Source organism: Ochotona curzoniae, unplaced genomic scaffold (genome assembly GCF_017591425.1).
Source record: "Ochotona curzoniae isolate NIBS_2020 unplaced genomic scaffold, NIBS_Ocur_1.0 contig_4792, whole genome shotgun sequence".
NCBI lineage: Eukaryota > Metazoa > Chordata > Mammalia > Lagomorpha > Ochotonidae > Ochotona > Ochotona curzoniae.
The window spans coordinates 368483-388580 of NW_024466389.1; the positions used below are offsets into that span (position 1 = coordinate 368483).

The window sequence follows — 20098 nt, forward strand, 5'->3', positions numbered from 1 at the left end:
GCAGCCCCCTTCCTCCGCGGGCTGCGCCCCGGCCGGCCACGCGCGGCCTCCGCCGGTGGCCGGGAAGGTGGCTCCGCTGTTACCGGGCCAAGTCCACCGGGCTGTCCCGCGACCCCGCGGCCTTCTGCGCTGGCCCTCCCGGCCACCCCGCCCAGCGGGCGGAGCCCGGGCCGCAGGCCCCGTCTCGCGGGGGGCCCGGGGCGCGAGCTGCCAGGCGGCGTGGCTGCTCCGGCTTCCAGCCGCCCGGCCCCCGCAGGCGCCGCCCCGTCCCCCGCTGTAACCCGAGCCGCCGCCGCCGCCCCGCGCACCCCACCGCCCAGGCCCCGCACGCGCCGCCCCTGCGACCCTGCACCCGACAGCCAGTCCGCCATGGGCCGCGGGGCCTGCGTCCCCTCGGAGGCGTCGGGGCGCGTCCAGGGCCGCGGGCTCAGAGTGGTGCGGGGCGCCCTGTGCCTCGTGCCCGTGCTTGGGCTGCTGGCCTGGCTCGGGGCCCCGAGCGCGGCGCAGGTGAGCGGGGGGTCCCCTCGAGGTGCCTGTGGCTGCGGGTCGACGGGGCCCGAGAATTGGGGTATCCGGCGGGACAGTGGTGAGCCCCCTCCAGCTCCGGTGCCTTTTCTTCACTGAGAGTCCCTCGTGCGGGGTGGGGAACCAGGGATGCGGGCGCGTCTCCTTCCTGTCCGCCGTTTTCCACACGTGGGTTTCTGGAGTGCGGGACGCGCCCACCGCCGCCTCTGGCGCGTTTTGTCCCCGCCAAGGGCGAAGTCGCCACGCTGGATGCCACCACCCAGGCCCGCGGAGCGGGGCCCCCGCCCGTGACCCGCAGGCGCCGCTACACGCTGACGCCGGCCCGGCTGCGCTGGGACCACTTCAACCTGACCTACAGGTGCGGGGCTGCGCGGCTGGCGGGGTGCGGGGACCTCGCCCTGCCGCTGACCCCAGCCCGGTATCCCCAGGATCCTCTCCTTCCCGCGGAACCTGCTGAGCCCCAGCGACACGCGGCGGGGCCTGGCCGCCGCCTTCCGCATGTGGAGCGACGTGTCGCCCTTCAGCTTCCGTGAGGTCGCCCCCGAGCAGCCCAGCGACCTGCGCATAGGTGCGCCCTGTGCCGCCTGCCATGAGCCCTCCCATCCCCGCCTCGGGACCCTCTTCCCCCCGGGTCCCTCTCCCCACCTCCGGGTGCCCCTCCCCGCCTCCGGGTGCCCCTCCCCGCCTCGGGGTCCCCCTCCCCGCCTCCGGGTGCCCCTCCCCGCCTTGGGGTGCCCCTCCCCGCCTCAGGGTCCCCTCTCTTGGCACCCACTCTCCATCTCGGCGCCCCTTCCCCACCTCGGGTTTCCCTCCGCACTGCAGGACCCCTCCCTGCCTCAAAGCCCCTTCTCCACCCCTTCCCACCTTGGGGCACCCCTGCCCACCTCAGAGTTTCCTCTTCGCCTTGGCACCCCCTCCCTGCCCCTTCCCACCTTGGAGCATCCCTGCCCACCTCAGCCGCCCTGCCTCAGCGCTCTCCCCCTGCAGGCTTCTACCCCGTCAACCACACCGACTGCCTGGAGTCGGCCCTGCACCACTGCTTTGACGGGCCCACGGGGGAGCTGGCGCACGCCTTCTTCCCCCCGCATGGCGGCATCCACTTCGATGACAGCGAGTACTGGGTGCTGGGCCCTACACGCTACAGCTGGAAGAAAGGTGCCGGGGTCAGGGGGCCGGGCAGGCACGGGGGAGGCTGTGGGTCGCTCCCTCCTCCCCCGTGACTGCATTCCTGGGAACACAGCTCAGCGTCGGCCCAGAACATTCTTTTGTGTCTGGGCTGCCGCGGGGCCCCGGGCCGGGTGGCTGTGCTGACCCCGCACTCACAGGCGTGTGGCTCACGGACCTGGTCCACGTGGCGGCCCACGAGATCGGCCACGCCCTCGGCCTGATGCACTCGCAGCAGGGGCGGGCGCTCATGCATCTCAATGCCACACTGCGTGGCTGGACCGCGCTGTCGCAGGACGAGCTGTGGGGGCTGTACCGGCTGTATGGTGGGTGCCCCGCGCAGGCCCGGGCAGGGGACCCTGGCTGGGCGTCAGGCGGCCCCTGAGCCCACCCCTACCCGCAGGCTGCTTGGACCGGCTCTTCGTGTGCGCGTCCTGGGCTGGCAGGGGCTTCTGCGAGTCCCGCCGGAGACTCATGAAGAGGCTCTGCCCCAGCAGTTGTGACTTCTGCTACGGTGACCTGCACTCCGGGTGGGCGGGTGGGTGGGTGGGTGGCTGGTGGACACACTGACCCTGTCCTTCCTCCACCCTGCACAGCGTTCCCCTTGCCGACTGCGGCCACCACCCTGCCACCCCCCAGAACCAAGACCAGGGTGGTCCCCGAGGGCAGGAATATGACTTTCCACTGTGGCCGCAAGCTGCTTTCCAAGAAAGGCAAAGTGTAGTGAGTGTGGTGATGGACCGGGAGGTGGGCAGTGGGCCGGGGGCCGGGGGCCGGGCGCTGCCCACCGGGCCTCTACTTGCAGCTGGTACAAGGACCGGGAGCCGCTCGAGTTCTCCCACCCGGGCTACGTGGCCCTAGGCGAGGCGCGGCTGAGCATCGTGGCCAACGCCATCAACGAGGGCACCTACACGTGCGTGGTGCGCCAGCGGCAGCGAGTTCTCACCACCTACTCCTGGCGTGTGCGCGTGCGCGCCCCATAAAGCACTTTTCCCAAAGACTCGGCTCTTTCTTGGGCGTGGTTGGACGTGCAGGACCCCCGGTGTTCTGCAGGTGGCGGCACAGCCGGGCACACTCAGACAACTGGGAGCAGAGCCCGGCCTGGGCAGGACGCGCCCACGCACATGCGACATTTCCCATTGCCAGCACGTGTTTCCCTCCACAGGAAAACGGTGTTTTATTCCACAAATTTACAAACCAAAGTATAAAAACAGAAGGTGGGGAATGTGGTCGGCAAGGACACGGCTGCAGGGCCCTCCTGGAGCTCAGAACTTGAGGCTGAAGCCGGGGCCCGCGGCCGAGGCGCCCTGGTTGGTGGTGGTGAGGTGGAAGCCGGTCTCCTTCAGGTCGTCGTCACCCTGCAGGTCAGCCGTGTGGTTAGCAGCAGCCCAGCCCCGGCCCCGGCCCCCGGCCCGCCTCGGCCCCCGGCCTCACCAGCTGGCTGTAGCCCAGGCCTCCCTCAGGTGGCCGGGGGCTGGTGCCTCGCTTTACTCGCTGCTGCTCACTCTTGGCAGGCCATGTGGGGAACATGGACGGGTCGATGGGCAGTGGCGTCTCCCGGAAGTACTCATGCTTGAGCCCGTCCTCGGCGCTGATCCTCCTCCCAGGGAAGTAGGTCAGAAACCTGTGACACGGGCCGTGGCCTGCGGTGTGAGCTCCCAGGGCTGTGACACAAGCATGTGGCCTGCAGTGTGAGCTCCCAGGGCCGTGACATGGGCTGTGGCCTGCGGTGTGAACTCATAGGGCCGTGACACGGGCTGTTGCCTGCAGTGTGAGCTCCCATGGCCGTGACACAAGCACGTGGCCTGCGGTGTGAGCTCCCAGGGCCGTGACATGGGCTGTGGCCTGCGGTGTGAACTCATAGGGCCGTGACACGGGCTGTGGCCTGCGGTGTGAGCTCCCAGGGCCGTGACACAAGCACGTGGCCTGCGGTGTGAGCTCCCAGGGCTGTGACACGGGCTGTGGCCTGCGGTGTGAGCTCCCAGGGCCGAGACACAAGCACGTGGCCTGCAGTGTGAGCTCCCAGGGCTGTGACACAAGCACGTGGCCTGCAGTGTGAGCTCCCAGGGCTGTGACACAAGCACGTGGCCTGCAGTGTGAGCTCCCAGGGCCGTGACACGGGCTGTGGCCTGCGGTGTGAGCTCCCAGGGCCGTGACATGCCCCCCCACCGGCAAGTGAGCGGCTCACTTGTTCATGAGGTCGAAGCCCTGGTCCGAGAGCAGTGCCCCGAAGCGCTTGCGCAGGTTGTTATACGGGTACTCGCTGAAGGTCATCTTCTTGACGGCGGGCAAGTCACTGTAGCCTGGCCAGATCTTCTCACTGGGGGTGCCCAGGTCCTGGGAGGCAGAGGGCGCTCAGGGCCACGGCCCCGTGTAGCCCGCCTGGCCCTGGCACTCGTGGCAGCGACACTCCTACCTTGAACACCTTGTTGATCTGGTCAATCTCTGACTTGCCAGGGAACAGCGGCTTCTGGGTTAGCAGCTCCCCGAAGATGCAGCCCACAGACCACATGTCAACGGCTGTCGAGTACTCCTGGGGGGCCAGGCCACAGGGCTCAGGGCACTGGCCGGCTGGGCACACCTGCCACAGGGCCAGGGGTCCCCGACACTCACCTTGGCCCCCAGCAGCAACTCCGGGGCGCGGTACCACAGTGTCACAACCACAGGGGTGTAGGCCTTCAGTGGGGACCCATATTCCCGGGCTAACCCGAAGTCACCCACCTGCCAGGCCATGGTGGGGACAGTGCTTAGGGGGGCGGTGGCCAGGCAGCGGGATGGGTGGGCAGCAGGGCAGTGGGGCGGGCGGGCGGGCAGGGCAGGCAGGCCGGCCAGCAGGTAGCAGGGCGGGCAGGCGGTGGGGTGGGAGGGCAGTGTGCACCTTGAGGACACCGGCATGGCTGAGCAGCAGGTTGGACGTCTTGAGGTCGCGGTGCAGGATCCAGTTGTCATGCAGGTGCCGCACCCCGCGCAGCAGCTGGATCATGAGGGTCTTCACCTCCCCTGAACAGAGACACCGTCAGCGAGGCCCCCCGTGCCCCCCGTGCCCGGGCACACCAGGCAGGAAGGGCTGCAGCGAGGCCCCCCGTGCCCGGCACACCTGGCAGGAAGGGCTGCTTCATGGTCTCCATGAGGCTCTTCAGGTCATGCTCCACGTAGTTCATCACTATGTAGATCTTATCCATGTTGCTGCCCACCACGATCTCCTGCGACACATGGGCGTGGCTGCAGCGGGGGCTCCACATGGGGATGGGGGCTGGCGGCTCTGCACAGGGCCCGGGGGCTCACCCTGACCGTGACGATGTTGGGGTGCTGTGCCTTGAGGATGGTGTTGATCTCACGCAGAGACGTGATGGGAAAGCCCTCCTTCTCCTTCTCCATCTTCAGCCGCTTCAGAGCCACGATCTCATCTGTGGGGTCGGGGCGCCGGGCAGTCAGCCCCACAGCGGGCTGCGTGAGCCCCTCCCCGCCAGCCCTCCTGGCAGGTGACAGCTCACGCCTTTGGGGCTCCATACCCACTTGGGGGATCAGGCTCAGTGTGGCCCTGGAGGCACTGGGCAGCCGCCAGCAGACGGAGGCTGCTGCCCGGCGTGCTGTCTGGCTCGGCCGGGCTGTCTCAGTGTGGACCTCAGTGAGAACCCCGGGGCACGCCCCACGCGTGGGGCTGGAGCACACCGCCTCCACGCCCTCGACTCCTCAGGAGAAGCTGCCAGGGCCTGGGGATGTCACCGGTGACACTCAGGTGCTGATGTGACTGTGCGGCGGGGCCAGGCCTGCCCCACAGCCCACTCAGCAGTCTACACAGTCCTGGAGCCCGCCCTCTGACCTCTGGGGCCATGACCTGGTGCCACCATAGGATGGCGCAGGGGTCACCAGCCCTGGCGGACAGCTAGTGGTCAGATGAGACAGACAGAGAACAGCTTGATGGGACCAATCAACGCCCTGGGGCCCTGGGCGACAGGCCGAGGCCAGCACGGGCACAGCGCACCCACCAAGCGCACCTGTCTTTTTGTCCTTGGCTCGGTACACGACGCCGTAGGTGCCCTCCTCAATCCTGTTCAGACACTGGAACTCCTCCACACTCCGGCAGCCCTGGGGGAGGCGCCGGACTCAGGGCCTGGCCCTCGCTTGGCCCCCGTGCTCCCCCAGGACCGGGCAGCGCGGGGCCCCACCTGCAGGGCCGGCAGGTACTTGGGCAGCTCCGGCTTGAGCTCCAGCGGTGACAGGGCCGGCGAGTCGGGCACACAGTCTCCCTCGGTCAGGGCACTGCTCCGCGGGGTGCCCTCACCCACCTCTTTCTCCCCGTCTTCACTTCCTCCCGAATCTCGGTCAAAGCGCGATTCTGGAACTTTCAGAGTGAAACCTTGGGACGCCCGCCGGGGGCCCCCGTCTCGGGCAGCAGCCCGGGCCCCGGCCCCCGACTCACCAACCAGCACGCGGCTCTCGCTCTCCTCCTCATCACTCATCTCCTCGCTCACTTCCTCTGCGTGACGGCAGGTGTGTCTCAGGCCGTGGTGTCCTGCCCACCACCACCCAGGGCTGCCCACTGTCCAGGGCAATCCGCCCGCCGCCCAGGGCCCCCCGCCGCCCAGGGCCTCCTGCCCGCCACCCAGGGCCGCCCGCCGGCCGCCCACCTGCAGACTGCTCTGACACCTCCTCTGAGTTGCTGCCTGTCTCCTCCTCCTCCTCCTCTTCTTCCTCCTCCTCCTCCTCTTCCTCCTCGGACTCTTCACTGGTGCTTCCTTCTTCCTCCTCTTCCTCTTCCTCTTCCTCCTCCTCGGACCCGGACCCTGACTCAGCTGCAGGACGAGTGGGGGACTGGGTGAGCCGGGCCTTGGGGTGCAGCACAGGGAGGCGGGGCGCACGCACACACCTGACGAGGACTCGGCCGAGCTGGTCTTCCTCTCGCTGTCACTGACGTCCTGCAGGTCTGAGAGCGGGTCTCTCTCCTCTGCCTTCTCTTCTTTCACTGCGGGATGCAGCGAGGGGCGTGAGGGAGGCGCCAGCCACAGCCCCGCAGCCCCTCTGACAGTTCGGCTGCACAGCCACACCCCAACATGCCAGCGCCCCCGCACTGCACAGGAGGCTGCAGCGGGGCTGGTGTGTCACTCATTCATTTGACCGGCAGATGTCAGCTCCGGCTGCCTTCCAGTGACCACAGCGGCTGGGCCGGGCCAGGTCAGTCCTGGTCTCCCTCGTGGGTGTAGCGACCATCCTGTTAAGAGCCAGACTACAGGCCTTAGACTTGGTCTACCTGGCAGCCTGCCGCACTGCAAAGCCTGCCTTGGGCAAGCAGGCCACAGCACACAGGACATTGCGGCCAGTCCATCCCGTGCCAGGCAAGCAGAACGGAACCTCCACCCTTGTTCCTGCTCAAATGACTAGTTCCTTCCCTGCTTCAATGAAGATAATGAGTTCCAGGAAGCCCCCCCGCCCAGAGAAGACGGTGTATGTGCGAGGAGAACAAAGAGCATTGGACACGCTCTCCCTCCAAGTACGTGTGCCTGTGATTCTTGGGCCAGCAGCCGACATTCCCTGTCCACCTTCAGGGTCTGAGCGTTGTGTCCTGCAGGTCAGGACACTGTCCTCCAGGCCCCACATCCTGAGGGGAAGCGGAGTGGTCCCCACGTGAAATGCCGGTGTCCCTGCTGGCAGCCTCGGCCAGCCCCACTCCTGCAGGTTCTGAGCGCCAGTCTGCACTCAACCCCTAGGCACATGTCCTGCTCAGATCCGGCCACCTTCCCACAAGTGCCCTCGTGGGCAGCAGGGGACGGCTGAGGGGCTTCAGCTGGACACATCCCCAAGCCTCTAGGGACACGAGGGAGTGAACTGGCACATGGGAGACCCATCACCTCCAAATTACACACACACCCAGGGAGAACCCTGCTGGGGCACTGGCTCACCTGGCTTCCGGCCGTCACCCAGCTCCACGCGTTCTCGTGGGGGCCGCAGGGGGCTGCGGCTCCAGTGGCTGGCCTTTCCCCGATCGCTGTAGTCCTCCCGCGTGGAGCGGTGGTGTGCAGACACTGGCTCCGGAAGGAGAGAGTGGGCAGCAGCATGGTACCACGCCCTCCCCAAGGCTTTGCCCAGCACACAGCCCACTCCTGGGGCACCCACACGTGGACACACGTGGACCGGAGAAGGGGAGACTGGGCAAGCACAGCAGTGCAGTTGTGCCAGGATCTGACTGATGGCCTGTGTCCACTCAAGGTCCACACGGCTTGCTCCAGCTCTGCAGGGGCCGCCAGCACCTTCTACCCACCGCGGTGGCCACTGCTCACTTGCAGCTGTGGCCCCAGGGCCAGGTGCCAGTAAGGGCCCTGTCCTCTGCGCCAGGGACTTGGGCATGGCCACTCTGCTCTGACAGAGCCCCCAATCCTGTGACCCCCCACCTCCTTGGAGCACCCCACCCCTAGGAGCCCCCACTCCCTGTGAGCCCTGTACTCCTAGGAGCCCCCATTCCTATAACCCCCAGCTCCCTGGGAACAGGAACCCCACCATACACCCAGTGGAAGAGGGGGCAAAATGTCCACTTGTCAACAGGGAACTCACATGACACATCCTGTAGCACCCCTCCCCGACTGGGACCGCCGTCCCTGTGGCGAGGACACACGCATGCGCGGTCCTTAGCTCTCCCCTAGTTTACCTTCTTCCCCCAGGTACAGGAGGAAGAGGGGGAAGATCTGGAAACACTGGGCAACTATGTAAACATCATCAAAAATAAAGTAAAACAAACAGGTGCCCCAAGAGTCAGAGGGAGGGCACGGCGTGACCCTGCATGACCCCGCGTGACCCGGATGGAAAACCCAAGTGGGGAAACCCGAGCACAGCGGGTGGAGCCGCAGCTCTGGGGGGCTGCCACTGGCTTAGGGCACTGGTTTGAGTCCTAGCTGCCCCACTCCCCACCCAGCTCCCTGTAGACAGCCGGGAGAGCAGGGAGGATGGCCCAAGCGCTCGGGAACACACTAAGCCCTTTCCAAGTGACAGAAAGAGGAAGGGACAAAGAACACGCAGCAGCTACGACGCCACGTGTGCACAGAGCGTCCTGCCGGCGCTGCCCGCCCCTTGGCACACCTTCCCGGCGGGCCTCCCGCTCCTTGCGCCGCTCGCCAGCCCGCCGCTCCCGCTCCTTGAGCTCGCGCTGTTCCTTCTGCTGCTCGCGCAGCTTGCGCTCTCGCTCCCGCTTCCGCTCCAGCTGCTCCAGCCGGTCCCTGCGAAAGTCCAGCCCACGTGACTTCCCACAGGCCTCGGCTCTGTGAGCAGGGCCCTTCGGATGGTTCGTGGGAGCCGCAGCTGCCAGGCCGGCCGAGGTCCTGGCCCACGGGCCCCTGGGCGGCCAGCGGTTCCCTTTGCACACCCTTCCCACCTTTCCTGGTGATCCTGCTAAACGGCCGTGGCTGGGACTGAACCCACTTCTCACCTGAACGGTACTAGCAACTCTATGGAAACATGGCTCCACCTCCCGTCGGCTCTGTGCCACCAGCACGCAACAGACACGGTGCAAAGCCACTGACCGGTATGGGCTGGTGCCATGGTGCAGCACGCTACGCCTCTCCCGTCGGCTCTGTGCCGCCAGCACGCAACAGACACGGTGCAAAGCCACCGACCGGTACGGGCTGGTGCCATGGTGCAGCACGCTACGCCTCTCCCGTCGGCTCTGTGCCACCGGCACGCAACAGACACGGTGCAAAGCCACTGACCGGTACGGGCTGATGCCATGGTGCAGCATGCTACGCCTCTCCCATTGGCTCTGTGCCACCCGCACGCAACAGACACGGTGCAAAGCCACCGACCGGTACAGGCTGGTGCAATGGTGCAGCACGCTACGCCTCTCCCTGTAGCACCAGTACGCAATATAGTGCTGGTCTGAGTCCTGGGTGCTCTACTTCCCATGCAGCGCCTGGAAACGCGCAGCACAGCAGGGTGGATTTGGAACCAAGCCCTAGGGCCCCTGCACCCCGTGCAGACGGGAGGGAGCCCCCCAACAGCTCAGCTTTGGGAGTTGCGGCCGTCTGCAAGTGAACCAGCAAATGGAAAATGCGTATCCCCCATCATTTTACAAATAAAATGATTTAAAATAATAATAACAGTAAGAAAAGAATGCACTTGGACCGACAAGTGTGGCCTCCCCTCCCCTTCCCCGGTGAGGGACTCCCTCCTGGAGAGGGCCTGGCCCAGTGCGCAGGAGAGCGGCTGGGACACTGGCATCTCACATTGAGGCTGGGTTCGAGTTCCAGCTGTTCCATCTCTGACCCAGCTCCACACGAAAGCACCTGGGGCCCCCCGACCCGGCGGGAACCCCAGTCCTGCCACGGCCACCGACCAAAGCAGCCAGAGGATGGCGCTCTCAGCCCCACTTCCCATAAGCAAGCTAGCACTACAAGAAAGGCAGCCAGAAGCTGCGGCTCCGCTGTGCAGCCCGAGTGGGCAAAGCGCAGCCGCGGGGCGGCCTGCACAAGGCTTCAGGGCAGGTGTGTGGCGCTGCAGGCATGGATCCTCCTCACCCCGCCCTCTGTGGGGCCCAGGGCTGGTCACCCCAGGCCACTCGGCCACTCCTCTCCCCTGGTGGTCTCAGGGTCTGTCCATGCCTTCCTGCCGTACCCTGCCCCCACACGTGCTCAGCGTGGGTGGCTGTTCAGTCAGCACCCTGGTCTTCATGCTCAGGCCTCCCTAGACTTCAGGGATCTTGCGTCTGAGGCTTGACACTGCCCTCTTGGACCCCGTGTTGTGGCATAGCATGATAAGCCACTGTCCACAGTGCTGGCACCCCCATGTGTTCAGGTCCCTGCAGCTCCATGTCCACTATAGCTGATGTGCTGGGGAAAGCAACAGAGGATGGCCAAGTGCTTGGGACCATGCACCCGTGCGGGGAGACCTGGGACAAGCTGCTGGCTTGGGACTGGTGTAGCCCCGGCCATCACGGTCATTGTGAGGTGAGCCGCTGGGAGGTTTCTCCATCTGTAACTCTGTCACGTGACCTACCTGCTCGTCAACATGTCTGCCTGCGCCTGTCAGATTTGTGAAGTCACTTTCAATTTGAAAGGCAGAGTTACAGACAGGGAGTGACAGACAAGTCTTCCAGCCGCAGGTTCAGTCCCCAGATGGCTGCGACGGCCGGAGCCGGGTGGGCCGAAGCCGGGGTGCGGCAGCCCCCCCCGGGGACTCCCACACAGGTGCTTGACGCCCCAGCACTCGGTCTCTCCGCCACTGCTTTCCCAGGCCATGAGCAGGGAGCTGGACGGGAAGTGGATCAGCCAAGACTGGAGTCAGCGCCACATGGAAGCCAGCACTGCCTTGGCCTCCACAGGCTGCCCCTGGATTTTCCTTTTTTTTTTTTTAAGAATGGCGAGATTGGCAGCAATTCATAACTGTCGAACTATCAAAACCACTCTAGCAAGACCCTCGGAGCATGCCCCACATCGGGGGCCTGGGAGGCTGGGCGGGGCTTCTTTCTTTACCTCTCCCTTCACCCCAGATACAGGAAAAAACAATGTGGAGGTAACAGTCCTACCCACTTTCCTGCAGCCCTTGAACCTTTGTGTTCTAACTAACTACGGAAAGAAAAACCAGCGGTGAACGTCAGGTTAACCCGAACAAGTGACCCATGAGTCCTAAAAGATGAAATCCAAGGGCAGTTAGTTCTGCTCATCCTAGGACAGTGACAAAGCAGCGTCTCCTGGAACTCCAGTCTGCTTTCTGTTCATCTGTTTTAACTTCAGTGTGACGGGACATTTACACAAATGCCTGCTTTGGTTCAATTCCATCTGTCAACCAGGGCAGGAGTGCAATCGTCGCCAATGGCCTGAGATAATTTGTGTTTAAAAATTTCTACCCAGAGAGCCTAGAGTGATAGCTCAGTAGCTAAAATCCTCAAAAAGAAAAAACAAAAAAAGATTTATTTTTTTGGAGGGGAGGTCCAGCACGTGCAGCCTAGCAGCTAAAGTCCTCTCCTTGCACACACTGGGGTCCCATATGGGCGCTGGTTCTAATCCCAGCGGCCCCGCTTGCCATCCAGCTCCCTGCCTGTGGCCTGGGAAAGCAGTGAAGGATGCCCAAAGCCTTGGGACCCTGCACCCGCGTGGGAGACCCAGAAGAGGCTCCAGGCTCCTGACTCCCAGCTTTGGTCGGCGCAGCTCTGGCGCTGTGGCCACTTGGAGGGGGTCTCTTCTCTGTAAATCTGCCTTTTCAATAAAAATAAGTAAATCTTAAAAAAAGAAAAAAAACCTAATTTCTGTTTTATTTAGAAGGCAGAGTTACAGAGAGGAGAGAGAATCTTCCATCTGCTGGGTCATTCCCAAATGATTCAACGGCCAGAGCTGAGCTGATCTGAAGCCAGGAGTCGGGCGTGCCCTCTGGGTCCCCACCCAGGTGCAGGGGTCTAAGCACTCAGGCCTGCTTACTCTGCCTTCCAAGGCACACCCTCAGCAGCTGGGACCTGAACTGGTGCCCATACAAGGTGCCAGCACGTGGAGGTGCAGCTCTTCTCCCATTGCTGCTGCCTGTCAGCGGCATCCCCAGCGTGGCTTCTCACGCAGACCAGAGTCCGAAGCATCCGACACATTCACCCGCGCCCAGGGGGGCTTGGACCAGAGCTGCTTCCCAGGGAGCTCCGAGCAACGGCCTGGGACCGGCCCTGCCCACCGCCCCTGACAGGTACTTCCCACAAGGCCTGGGCCAGCTTTCTCAACGACGGCGCCTGGCTCGCACTGTGCCCTTGGCACCCACACCCACTTCTGGGGTCTCCCCTCCAGCTCTCAGATGGACCCAGAGCTTCTTCCTGCACTGCCCAGCCACACGTGGAACCGTGCGTATCTGACACACGTGTGCTGCCCAGCCCATCACACACGTGTACCGCCCCATCTCACACACGTGCACCGCCCTCCCCATCTCACACACGTGTACCGCCCTCCCCAACTCACACACGTGTACCACCCCCATCTCACACATGTGTACCGCCCTCCCCATCTCACACACGTGCACCGCCCTCCCCATCTCACACACGTGTACCGCCCTCCCCATCTCACACACATGTACCGCCCTCCCCAACTCACACACGTGTACCACCCCCATCTCACACATGTGTACCGCCCTCCCCATCTCACACACGTTTACCGCCCTCCCCAACTCACACACGTGTACCACCCCCATCTCACACACGTGCACTGCCCTCCCATCTCACACACGTGTACCATCTTCCCCATCTCACACATGTGTACCACCCCCATCTCACACACGTGTACCGCCCTCCCCAACTCACACACGTGTACCACCCCCATCTCACACACGTGTACTGCCCTCCCCAACTCACACACGTGTACCGCCCTCCCCATCTCACACACGTGCACCACACTCCCCATCTCACACACGTGTACCACTGCCATCTCACACACGTGTACCGCCCTCCCCAACTCACACACGTGTACCACCCCATCTCACACACGTGTACTGCCCTCCCCATCTCACACACGTGTACCGCCCCATCGCACACACATGCACCGCCCTCCCCATCTCACACACGTGTATCACCCCCATCTCACACATGTGTACCGCCCTCCCCATCTCACACACATGCACCGCCCTCCCCATCTCACACACATGCACCGCCCTCCCCATCTCACACACGTGTACCGCCCTCCCCATCTCACACATGTGTACCACCCCCATCTCACACACGTGCACTGCCCTCCCCATCTCACACACGTGTACCACTGCCATCTCACACACGTGTACAGCCCCCCATCTCACACACATGTACCATCTTCCCCATCTCACACACGTGCACCACCCCCATCTCACACACGTGCACCGCCCTCCCCATCTCACACACGTGTACCGCCCTCCCCATCTCACACACGTGTACAGCCCCCCATCTCACACACATGTACCATCTTCCCCATCTCACACACGTGCACTGCCCTCCCATCTCACACACGTGTACAGCCCCCCATCTCACACACATGTACCATCTTCCCCATCTCACACACGTGCACCGCCCTCCCCATCTCACACGTGTACCACACCCATCTCACACACGTGTACCGCCCTCCCCATCTCACACACGTGTACAGCCCCCCATCTCACACACGTGTACCACCGCCATTTCACACACGTGCACCACCGCCATCTCACACACGTGTACTTCCCTTCATCACACTCCTGTACCGCCCTCCCCATCTCAGGCGTGCTGCCCGCCCCCCCAAGCATCACTCCTGTGCCCCCTCCCTGCCCAAAGCTCTATGTGCTGGCAGCCCCACTCCCAGGCAGCACGCATGTCTGCTCCTTCACAGCATCTGCCAGAGGCCTCTGGTGCAGCTCTGCTCCCGTGGGGCACTCACCTCTCTCTTCTAGAATGTTCTCTTGCCATCTCGCGCCTCTTCTGTCGCTCCCACTCGCGGCGTGCCTTATCCTGCTCCTCGCGGTGCCGCTTCCGCCGCTCGTGCTCCCTCTCCTTGTCCTTCACTCTGGCGTGCTTTCCTGGCAGAGCAAGAGGCAGCGGGTCCAGAGATGCCACTTCCAAACACAGACACAAAACCCAGACAGGAGACGCTCACGTGGCGCTGTGGCCGACACCATGAACAGCTGCGACTCGGGCTGTCTTTCCCTGGCACAGCAGCTCACCCAGGGCCTTCCCAGGCCCTCAGACGCGGCAGGGTACTGCCAGGCTCGGCGGGGACGCGGACCCCAGCGCCAGCCAGCCAGCCCCTCAAGAAGCTCCTGGAGGCAGGAGACCCCAGCTCCCGTCAGTTAGACCTGTTACTGCCGTGACCCCGCCCTGCCTCTCTGGGCTCTTCCTGATGTTCATGCTGAATCAGGGCATCTTCATGCGGCAACAAACAACTGAACAACATAGTGGGGGGAGTGGGGCTGGGAGCAGGGGACACACGCGGGGGACAGGCAGCAGGTGGCCAGGACAGAGCCCACTCAAGAGGCCCAGGGAACAGGCTCAGTACCGCCTTCAGCTGAGCGGCTACGATGCCTTCTCTTCTCTTTCCTCTTCTCGTCCTTCCTGTGGTGGGTCTTCTCCTTGCGCGACATCTGCTGGGGTGGCTTGATGGCCAGAGAGTCGTCCTCCTCACCCCTGCATGAGATGTGGGCGTCAGAGCCCGGGGACCCCCAAAACACCATGCAGGACACCAGCTGGTGCCATGGCGAAGCTCAATGCCTGCAGGGAGTGGGCGCAGGTTCGAGTCCCAGCTGCTCCACTTCTGATCCGACTCCCTGCTAACAGTCTGGGCAAAGCAAGGGGACACCTGCCCAAAAGCGTGGCCTGTACACACATGCAGGAAACCCGGAGGAAGTTCGGCCCTGCCCGACTGCACTGGGCTGGGGATGCAGTGGTGGGTGAAGGGTGCTCTCCCTGACCCAGGACCCAAAGGAAGCTTGGCCCTGCCCGACTGCACTGGGCTGGGGATGCAGTGCTGGGTGAAAGGCGCTCTTCCTGACCCAGGAACGACAGTGATTCTGAGGCATGAGCTTTCCCAGACTCAGCACCTGATGTGGTGCAGAGGACCAACCCGCTGCACCCCTCCCAGTCAGTGTCTCCTCCAGCCAGCTGCTGCTCTCAGTCAGTGTCCTGCAGGTGTCTGACACAGTGTGGGAGAGCCAGCCTGTAGCATCCTTGGCTCAGCGTGGTCCAAGGCAGCAACAGAGACAGAGATCTCCCATGCAACAGGCAAGACTGGGCCAGGCTGAGCGAGCACTCTCCAAGCCAATCCCAGGATCCCGCGTGGCTGCAAGACCCCTGGAGGCAGGGGTGAGACCCAGGGAACAGAGGGAGAGCTGGAGGCAGGGGTGAGACCCAGGGAACAGAGGGGGTGCTGGAGGCAGGGGTGAGACCCAGGGAACAGAGGGGGTGCTGGAAGCAGGGGTGAGGCCCAGGGAATTGAGGGGGTGCTGGAGGCAGGGGTGAGGCCCAGGGAACAGAGGGGGTGCTGGAAGCAGGCGTGAGACCCAGGGAACTGAGGGAGAGCTGGAAGCAGGTGTGAGACTCAGGGAACAGAGGGGGAGCTGGAGGCAGGGGTGAGGCCCAGGGAACAGAGGGGGTGCTGGAAGCAGGCGTGAGACCCAGGGAACAGAGGGAGAGCTGGAAGCAGGTGTGAGACTCAGGGAACAGAGGGGGAGCTGGAGGCAGGGGTGAGGCCCAGGGAACAGAGGGGGTGCTGGAAGCAGGGGTGAGGCCCAGGGAATTGAGGGGGTGCTGGAGGCAGGGGTGAGGCCCAGGGAACAGAGGGGGTGCTGGAAGCAGGCGTGAGACCCAGGGAACTGAGGGGGTGCTGGAAGCAGGTGTGAGACTCAGGGAACAGAGGGGGAGCTGGAGGCAGGGGTGAGGCCCAGGGAACAGAGGGGGTGCTAGAAGCAGGCGTGAGACCCAGGGAACTGAGGGAGAGCTGGAAGCAGGTGTGAGACTCAGGGAACAGAGGGGGAGCTGGAGGCAGGGGTGAGGCCCAGGGAACAGAGGGGGTGCTGGAAGCAGGGGTGAGGCCCAGGGAATTGAGGGGGAGCTGGAAGCAGGGGTGAGGCCCAGGGAACAGAGGGGGTGCTGGAGGCAGGGGTGAGGCCCAGGGAATTGAGGGAGAGCTGGAGGCAGGGGTGAGGCCCAGGGAATTGAGGGAGAGCTGGAGGCAGGGGTGAGGCCCAGGGAATTGAGGGGGAGCCGGAGGCAAGGGTGAGGCCCAGGGAATTGAGGGGGAGCCGGAGGCAGGGGTGAGGCCCAGGGAATTGAGGGGGTGCTGGAGGCAGGGGTGAGGCCCAGGGAACAGAGGGGGTGCTGGAGGCAGGGGTGAGGCCCAGGGAATTGAGGGGGTGCTGGAGGCAGGGGTGAGGCCCAGGGAATTGAGGGGGAGCCGGAGGCAGGGGTGAGGCCCAGGGAATTGAGGGGGAGCCGGAGGCAGGGGTGAGGCCCAGGGAATTGAGGGGGAGCTGGAGGCAGGGGTGAGGCCCAGGGAATTGAGGGGGAGCCGGAGGCAGGGGTGAGGCCCAGGGAACAGAGGGGGTGCTGGAGGCAGGGGTGAGGCCCAGAGAACAGAGGGGTTGCTGGAGGCAGGGGTGAACTATGTACAGTGGCCTCGACTTTCTACACACGACTGAACGCTCACCCCTCAGATAACATTCTAGAAATCAAGGCACTGTCAGCAAACTCGGTCCTACGTCAGGTGACCAGGCAGGACTCAGAAAGACAGTATGTGTTTGCCTTGCTTTTTCCTGTAAAACTTGTTTGTTTAGACAGCAGATTCACAGAAAGAGACAGAGTCCTTCCACCCAGTTTTACCCCAGCAGCCTAAAAGGCTGGCACCAGAAGCCCGGCTCTCGGGCCTACCCTCTCTGCTCCCACAGGTGCCCGCACCTGTCCTCCAGGGAGTCCTCCCTCCGGCACGGTGAGTTTCGGATGGTGATCTCCATGCGGTGCTCCCGCAGCTCACCCTCCTCCAGAGAGTCTCGCTTGGAGTCCCGGTCATCAGACTGAAGACAGAGGAGCCACAGGTCAGCGTGGACCAGCATGCACTTGCAGGGACCACATGCACCTCAGCAAACCCACTCCACCCAGGGCCGAGGGGAGAGACCCCTCAACTGAGCCCAAAGGGAGGTTCTGCCCTGCGTGCCAGTAAACCCCGACTGTGAACACAGCAGGGGAAGGCAGACGGGCTCTCGGTGTGGGATGGTGTGTCTCCAGGGCAGCTGCTACACAAACCACCAGCGGGGAAAGTCAGATCCAAGGGAGGGCAGAGCACACAGAGTTAGTGTGTATGTCAGCCGCCAGCCCACAGTGAGACATGGGATGATACACTTTGCAACCAACCTGCACACAGCTCCCCTCCACGCACACACACCCTGCACACAGCTCCCCTCCACGCACACACCCTGCACACAGCACCCTCTCCCCACACACACCCTGCACACAGCTCCCCTCCACGCACACACACCCTGCACACAGCTCCCCTCCACGCACACACCCTGCACACAGCACCCTCTCCCCACACACACCCTGCACACAGCTCCCCTCCACGCACACACACCCTGCACACAGCTCCCCTCCACGCACACACCCTGCACACAGCACCCTCTCCCCACACACACCCTGCACACAGCTCTCCTCCACACACACACACCCTGCACACAGCTCTCCTCCACACACACACACCCTGCACACAGCTCCCCTCCACACACACCCTCACACAGCTCCCTTCCACATACACATTCTGCACACAGCTCCCCCCCCACATACACCCTGCACACAGCTCCCTCTCCCCACACACAGCTCCCCTCCACACACACCCTGCACACAGCTCCCCTCCACGCACACACCCTGCACACAGCACCCTCTCCCCACACACACCCTGCACACAGCTCCCCTCCACGCACACACACCCTGCACACAGCTCCCCTCCACGCACACACCCTGCACACAGCACCCTCTCCCCACACACACCCTGCACACAGCTCTCCTCCACACACACACACCCTGCACACAGCTCTCCTCCACACACACACACCCTGCACACAGCTCCCCTCCACACACACCCTCACACAGCTCCCTTCCACATACACATTCTGCACACAGCTCCCCCCCCACATACACCCTGCACACAGCTCCCTCTCCCCACACACAGCTCCCCTCCACACACACCCTGCACACAGCTCCTTTCTCCCCACACACCCTGCACAAACCGACTCCCTGATGAGTTTCTGGGGGTCTCCCTCCGCTTGCCTCTTGTGCCCGCAGAGCCAGTGTGGTCAGCAGGGGTGCCTGTGCCCGGCCTGCGGGCCGACCCCCCCGAGTGCGGGCCCACATACGTTTTTTAGTCGCTTGACTTCGGCCTTCTCCTCCTGCTCCTTCCGCCGCTTCTTCTCCTGCAGGATCTCATCCAAGGTCTTCACTTTCCAGGAATCCTTCTCATCCCCCATTGGGCCCCACGCTGCGAGGGAGGCCGGTCCTGAGTGCGAGCCCGGGACCTCCGCCTGCACCCCGAAGTCCGTCTGGGCCAATTCCCTCGGCCAAGCCCTCTGCCTGCACCCCAAGGTCCCCCTGGAAAGGCTCCCCGCGATCTGCCGAGCCGAGCCCCCAGCCAGGCGCCCGCCTGCACCCCGAGATCTGCCCCGACCCCCCACTTGCACCTCGACGTCTTCCTGGACCACCACCTGCACCCCGAGGTATCCCGCGCCGAGCCCTTAGGCCTCGTCTCCTGCCCGCACCCCGAGATCTGCCGGGTCGAGCCCTCCGCACTCACCCCTGCTCCGCTGCCGACCCGAACCCCGAACCCCAGGTGGAAACAGTCCTGACTGGCGCCTGAACGTCGTCACTTCCGACAGGGGCGCGTTCCGATGACGCTGCGACAAACGCGCCCGGAAAGGGTGTCGCGCAACGATGACGCCACGCGACGGGGTGATCGCCAGAGGCGACATTTCTGACTCCGGCGCATGGTGGTGACGCGCTCACTGGGCGTCGCCGGGTGTAAGGAACGGGAAAGTGGGAATCGGGTCCCGGCGCAGTGGCCTGGTTGCTCCCACTCGGGCGCCGGTTCGTGTCCTGGCTGCTGCACTTCCCCTTCCAGCCGGGCAAGCAAGGGGAGGTGGGTGCTGCGTAGGGGACAGCAGGGCAGAGGCCACCCCTAAACTGGCCACTGTGCCAGGAGACCGTGCAAGTCGAACCGCCGGTTCATGGAGATGAGACTGAGGCCCTGGGCCACCAACTTAAGCCTAGTCGCGAGTTAGCTCACCAGCCCGGCTCGCGCGGCGAGGCCCAGGCTGCGGACTAGGTGTGGGTCCAGGGTGCGCCCCCAGAGCTTGCGCGCCAGACGGGGTGCGCCTTCAGGAGAACTCGCGCCAGGCGCGGTGCACCCCCAGAGCTCGCGGCCAGACGGGGTGCACCCCCAGGGAACACCCCAGGTGTTGCAGCCGACGGCCCTGGCACCCACATGCAGCTGCTGCCTGGTCTGAACCAGTGAAAGAACAGTCTCTTCCCTCTCTGTAACTACCTTTTAATTTAATAGGTTCTCGAAGAAAAAAAGTGTTGACCATTTTCGGCAGGAGTGTCCCAAGCAGCCTGACGCTTGCAAGGCCTGGGAAGCGCAGCCGGTGCTGGGAGGGCCGCCACTGTGAGGAAAAGCTGCCCCTAGGCAAACCCAGCAGGTCCCTGTGGGGAGGACACCAGAGCTTGCTCATGGTTGAAATTTATTTTGCAGAACAGGTCTGACTTGCTACCATGGGCGCCAGGTGTAGACAGGGCCCCGGAGGGCCTCCACAGGACTTACACAGCTCACCACAGTCACAGTGGCTTTCAGGAAGTACTGCTCACAAATGAAGTCCAGAAACACGAGGTGTGTGCTCCACAGTGGTTTGGTATAAAGCAAATGGAATTTGGCTCTTAGGTAATTTTCAAGTTTCTGATGTGAGTCACGCTGGCCAACTCCTGGAG

General features: G+C 64.0%; 2 protein-coding genes and 1 long non-coding RNA gene across 5 annotated transcripts; 2 read left to right on the top strand and 1 right to left on the bottom strand.

Moving 5' to 3' along the window:
• Positions 1 to 369: 369 nt before the first annotated feature.
• Positions 370 to 2680, top strand: MMP23B (matrix metallopeptidase 23B). The gene is made up of 8 exons (XM_040987793.1): positions 370 to 507; positions 756 to 883; positions 954 to 1093; positions 1513 to 1680; positions 1851 to 2015; positions 2093 to 2203; positions 2286 to 2412; positions 2495 to 2680. Exons 1-8 carry the CDS (start codon positions 370 to 372, stop codon positions 2670 to 2672), a joined length of 1155 nt encoding a protein of 384 aa, XP_040843727.1. The 3' UTR covers positions 2673 to 2680.
• Positions 2681 to 2846: 166 nt separating this feature from the next.
• Positions 2847 to 18963, bottom strand: LOC121161423 (cyclin-dependent kinase 11B). 3 transcript variants are annotated; one of them, XM_040987779.1, is made up of 20 exons: positions 18912 to 18963; positions 18478 to 18599; positions 17030 to 17145; positions 14637 to 14764; positions 14022 to 14160; positions 8761 to 8897; positions 7590 to 7712; positions 6560 to 6655; positions 6321 to 6485; positions 6113 to 6169; positions 5859 to 6028; positions 5688 to 5778; positions 4975 to 5096; positions 4787 to 4892; positions 4568 to 4689; positions 4303 to 4410; positions 4106 to 4222; positions 3878 to 4026; positions 3124 to 3313; positions 2847 to 3047 (listed from the first exon to the last, which is right to left on the bottom strand). In XM_040987779.1, exons 2-20 carry the CDS (start codon positions 18586 to 18588, stop codon positions 2955 to 2957), a joined length of 2340 nt encoding a protein of 779 aa, XP_040843713.1. In that variant the 5' UTR covers positions 18589 to 18599; positions 18912 to 18963; the 3' UTR covers positions 2847 to 2954. The 3 variants fall into 3 exon arrangements, with proteins under 3 accessions (XP_040843713.1, XP_040843712.1, XP_040843714.1); XM_040987778.1 differs by having other exon boundaries at positions 5859 to 6034; XM_040987780.1 differs by lacking the exons at positions 17030 to 17145; positions 18478 to 18599; positions 18912 to 18963 and having other exon boundaries at positions 5859 to 6034; positions 14608 to 14672.
• Positions 18964 to 19276: 313 nt separating this feature from the next.
• LOC121161433 lies at positions 19277 to 19707 on the top strand. Its single transcript, XR_005884679.1, has 2 exons — positions 19277 to 19439; positions 19674 to 19707. It is a non-coding gene; the product is annotated as an uncharacterized LOC121161433 (long non-coding RNA).
• Positions 19708 to 20098: the final 391 nt, after the last annotated feature.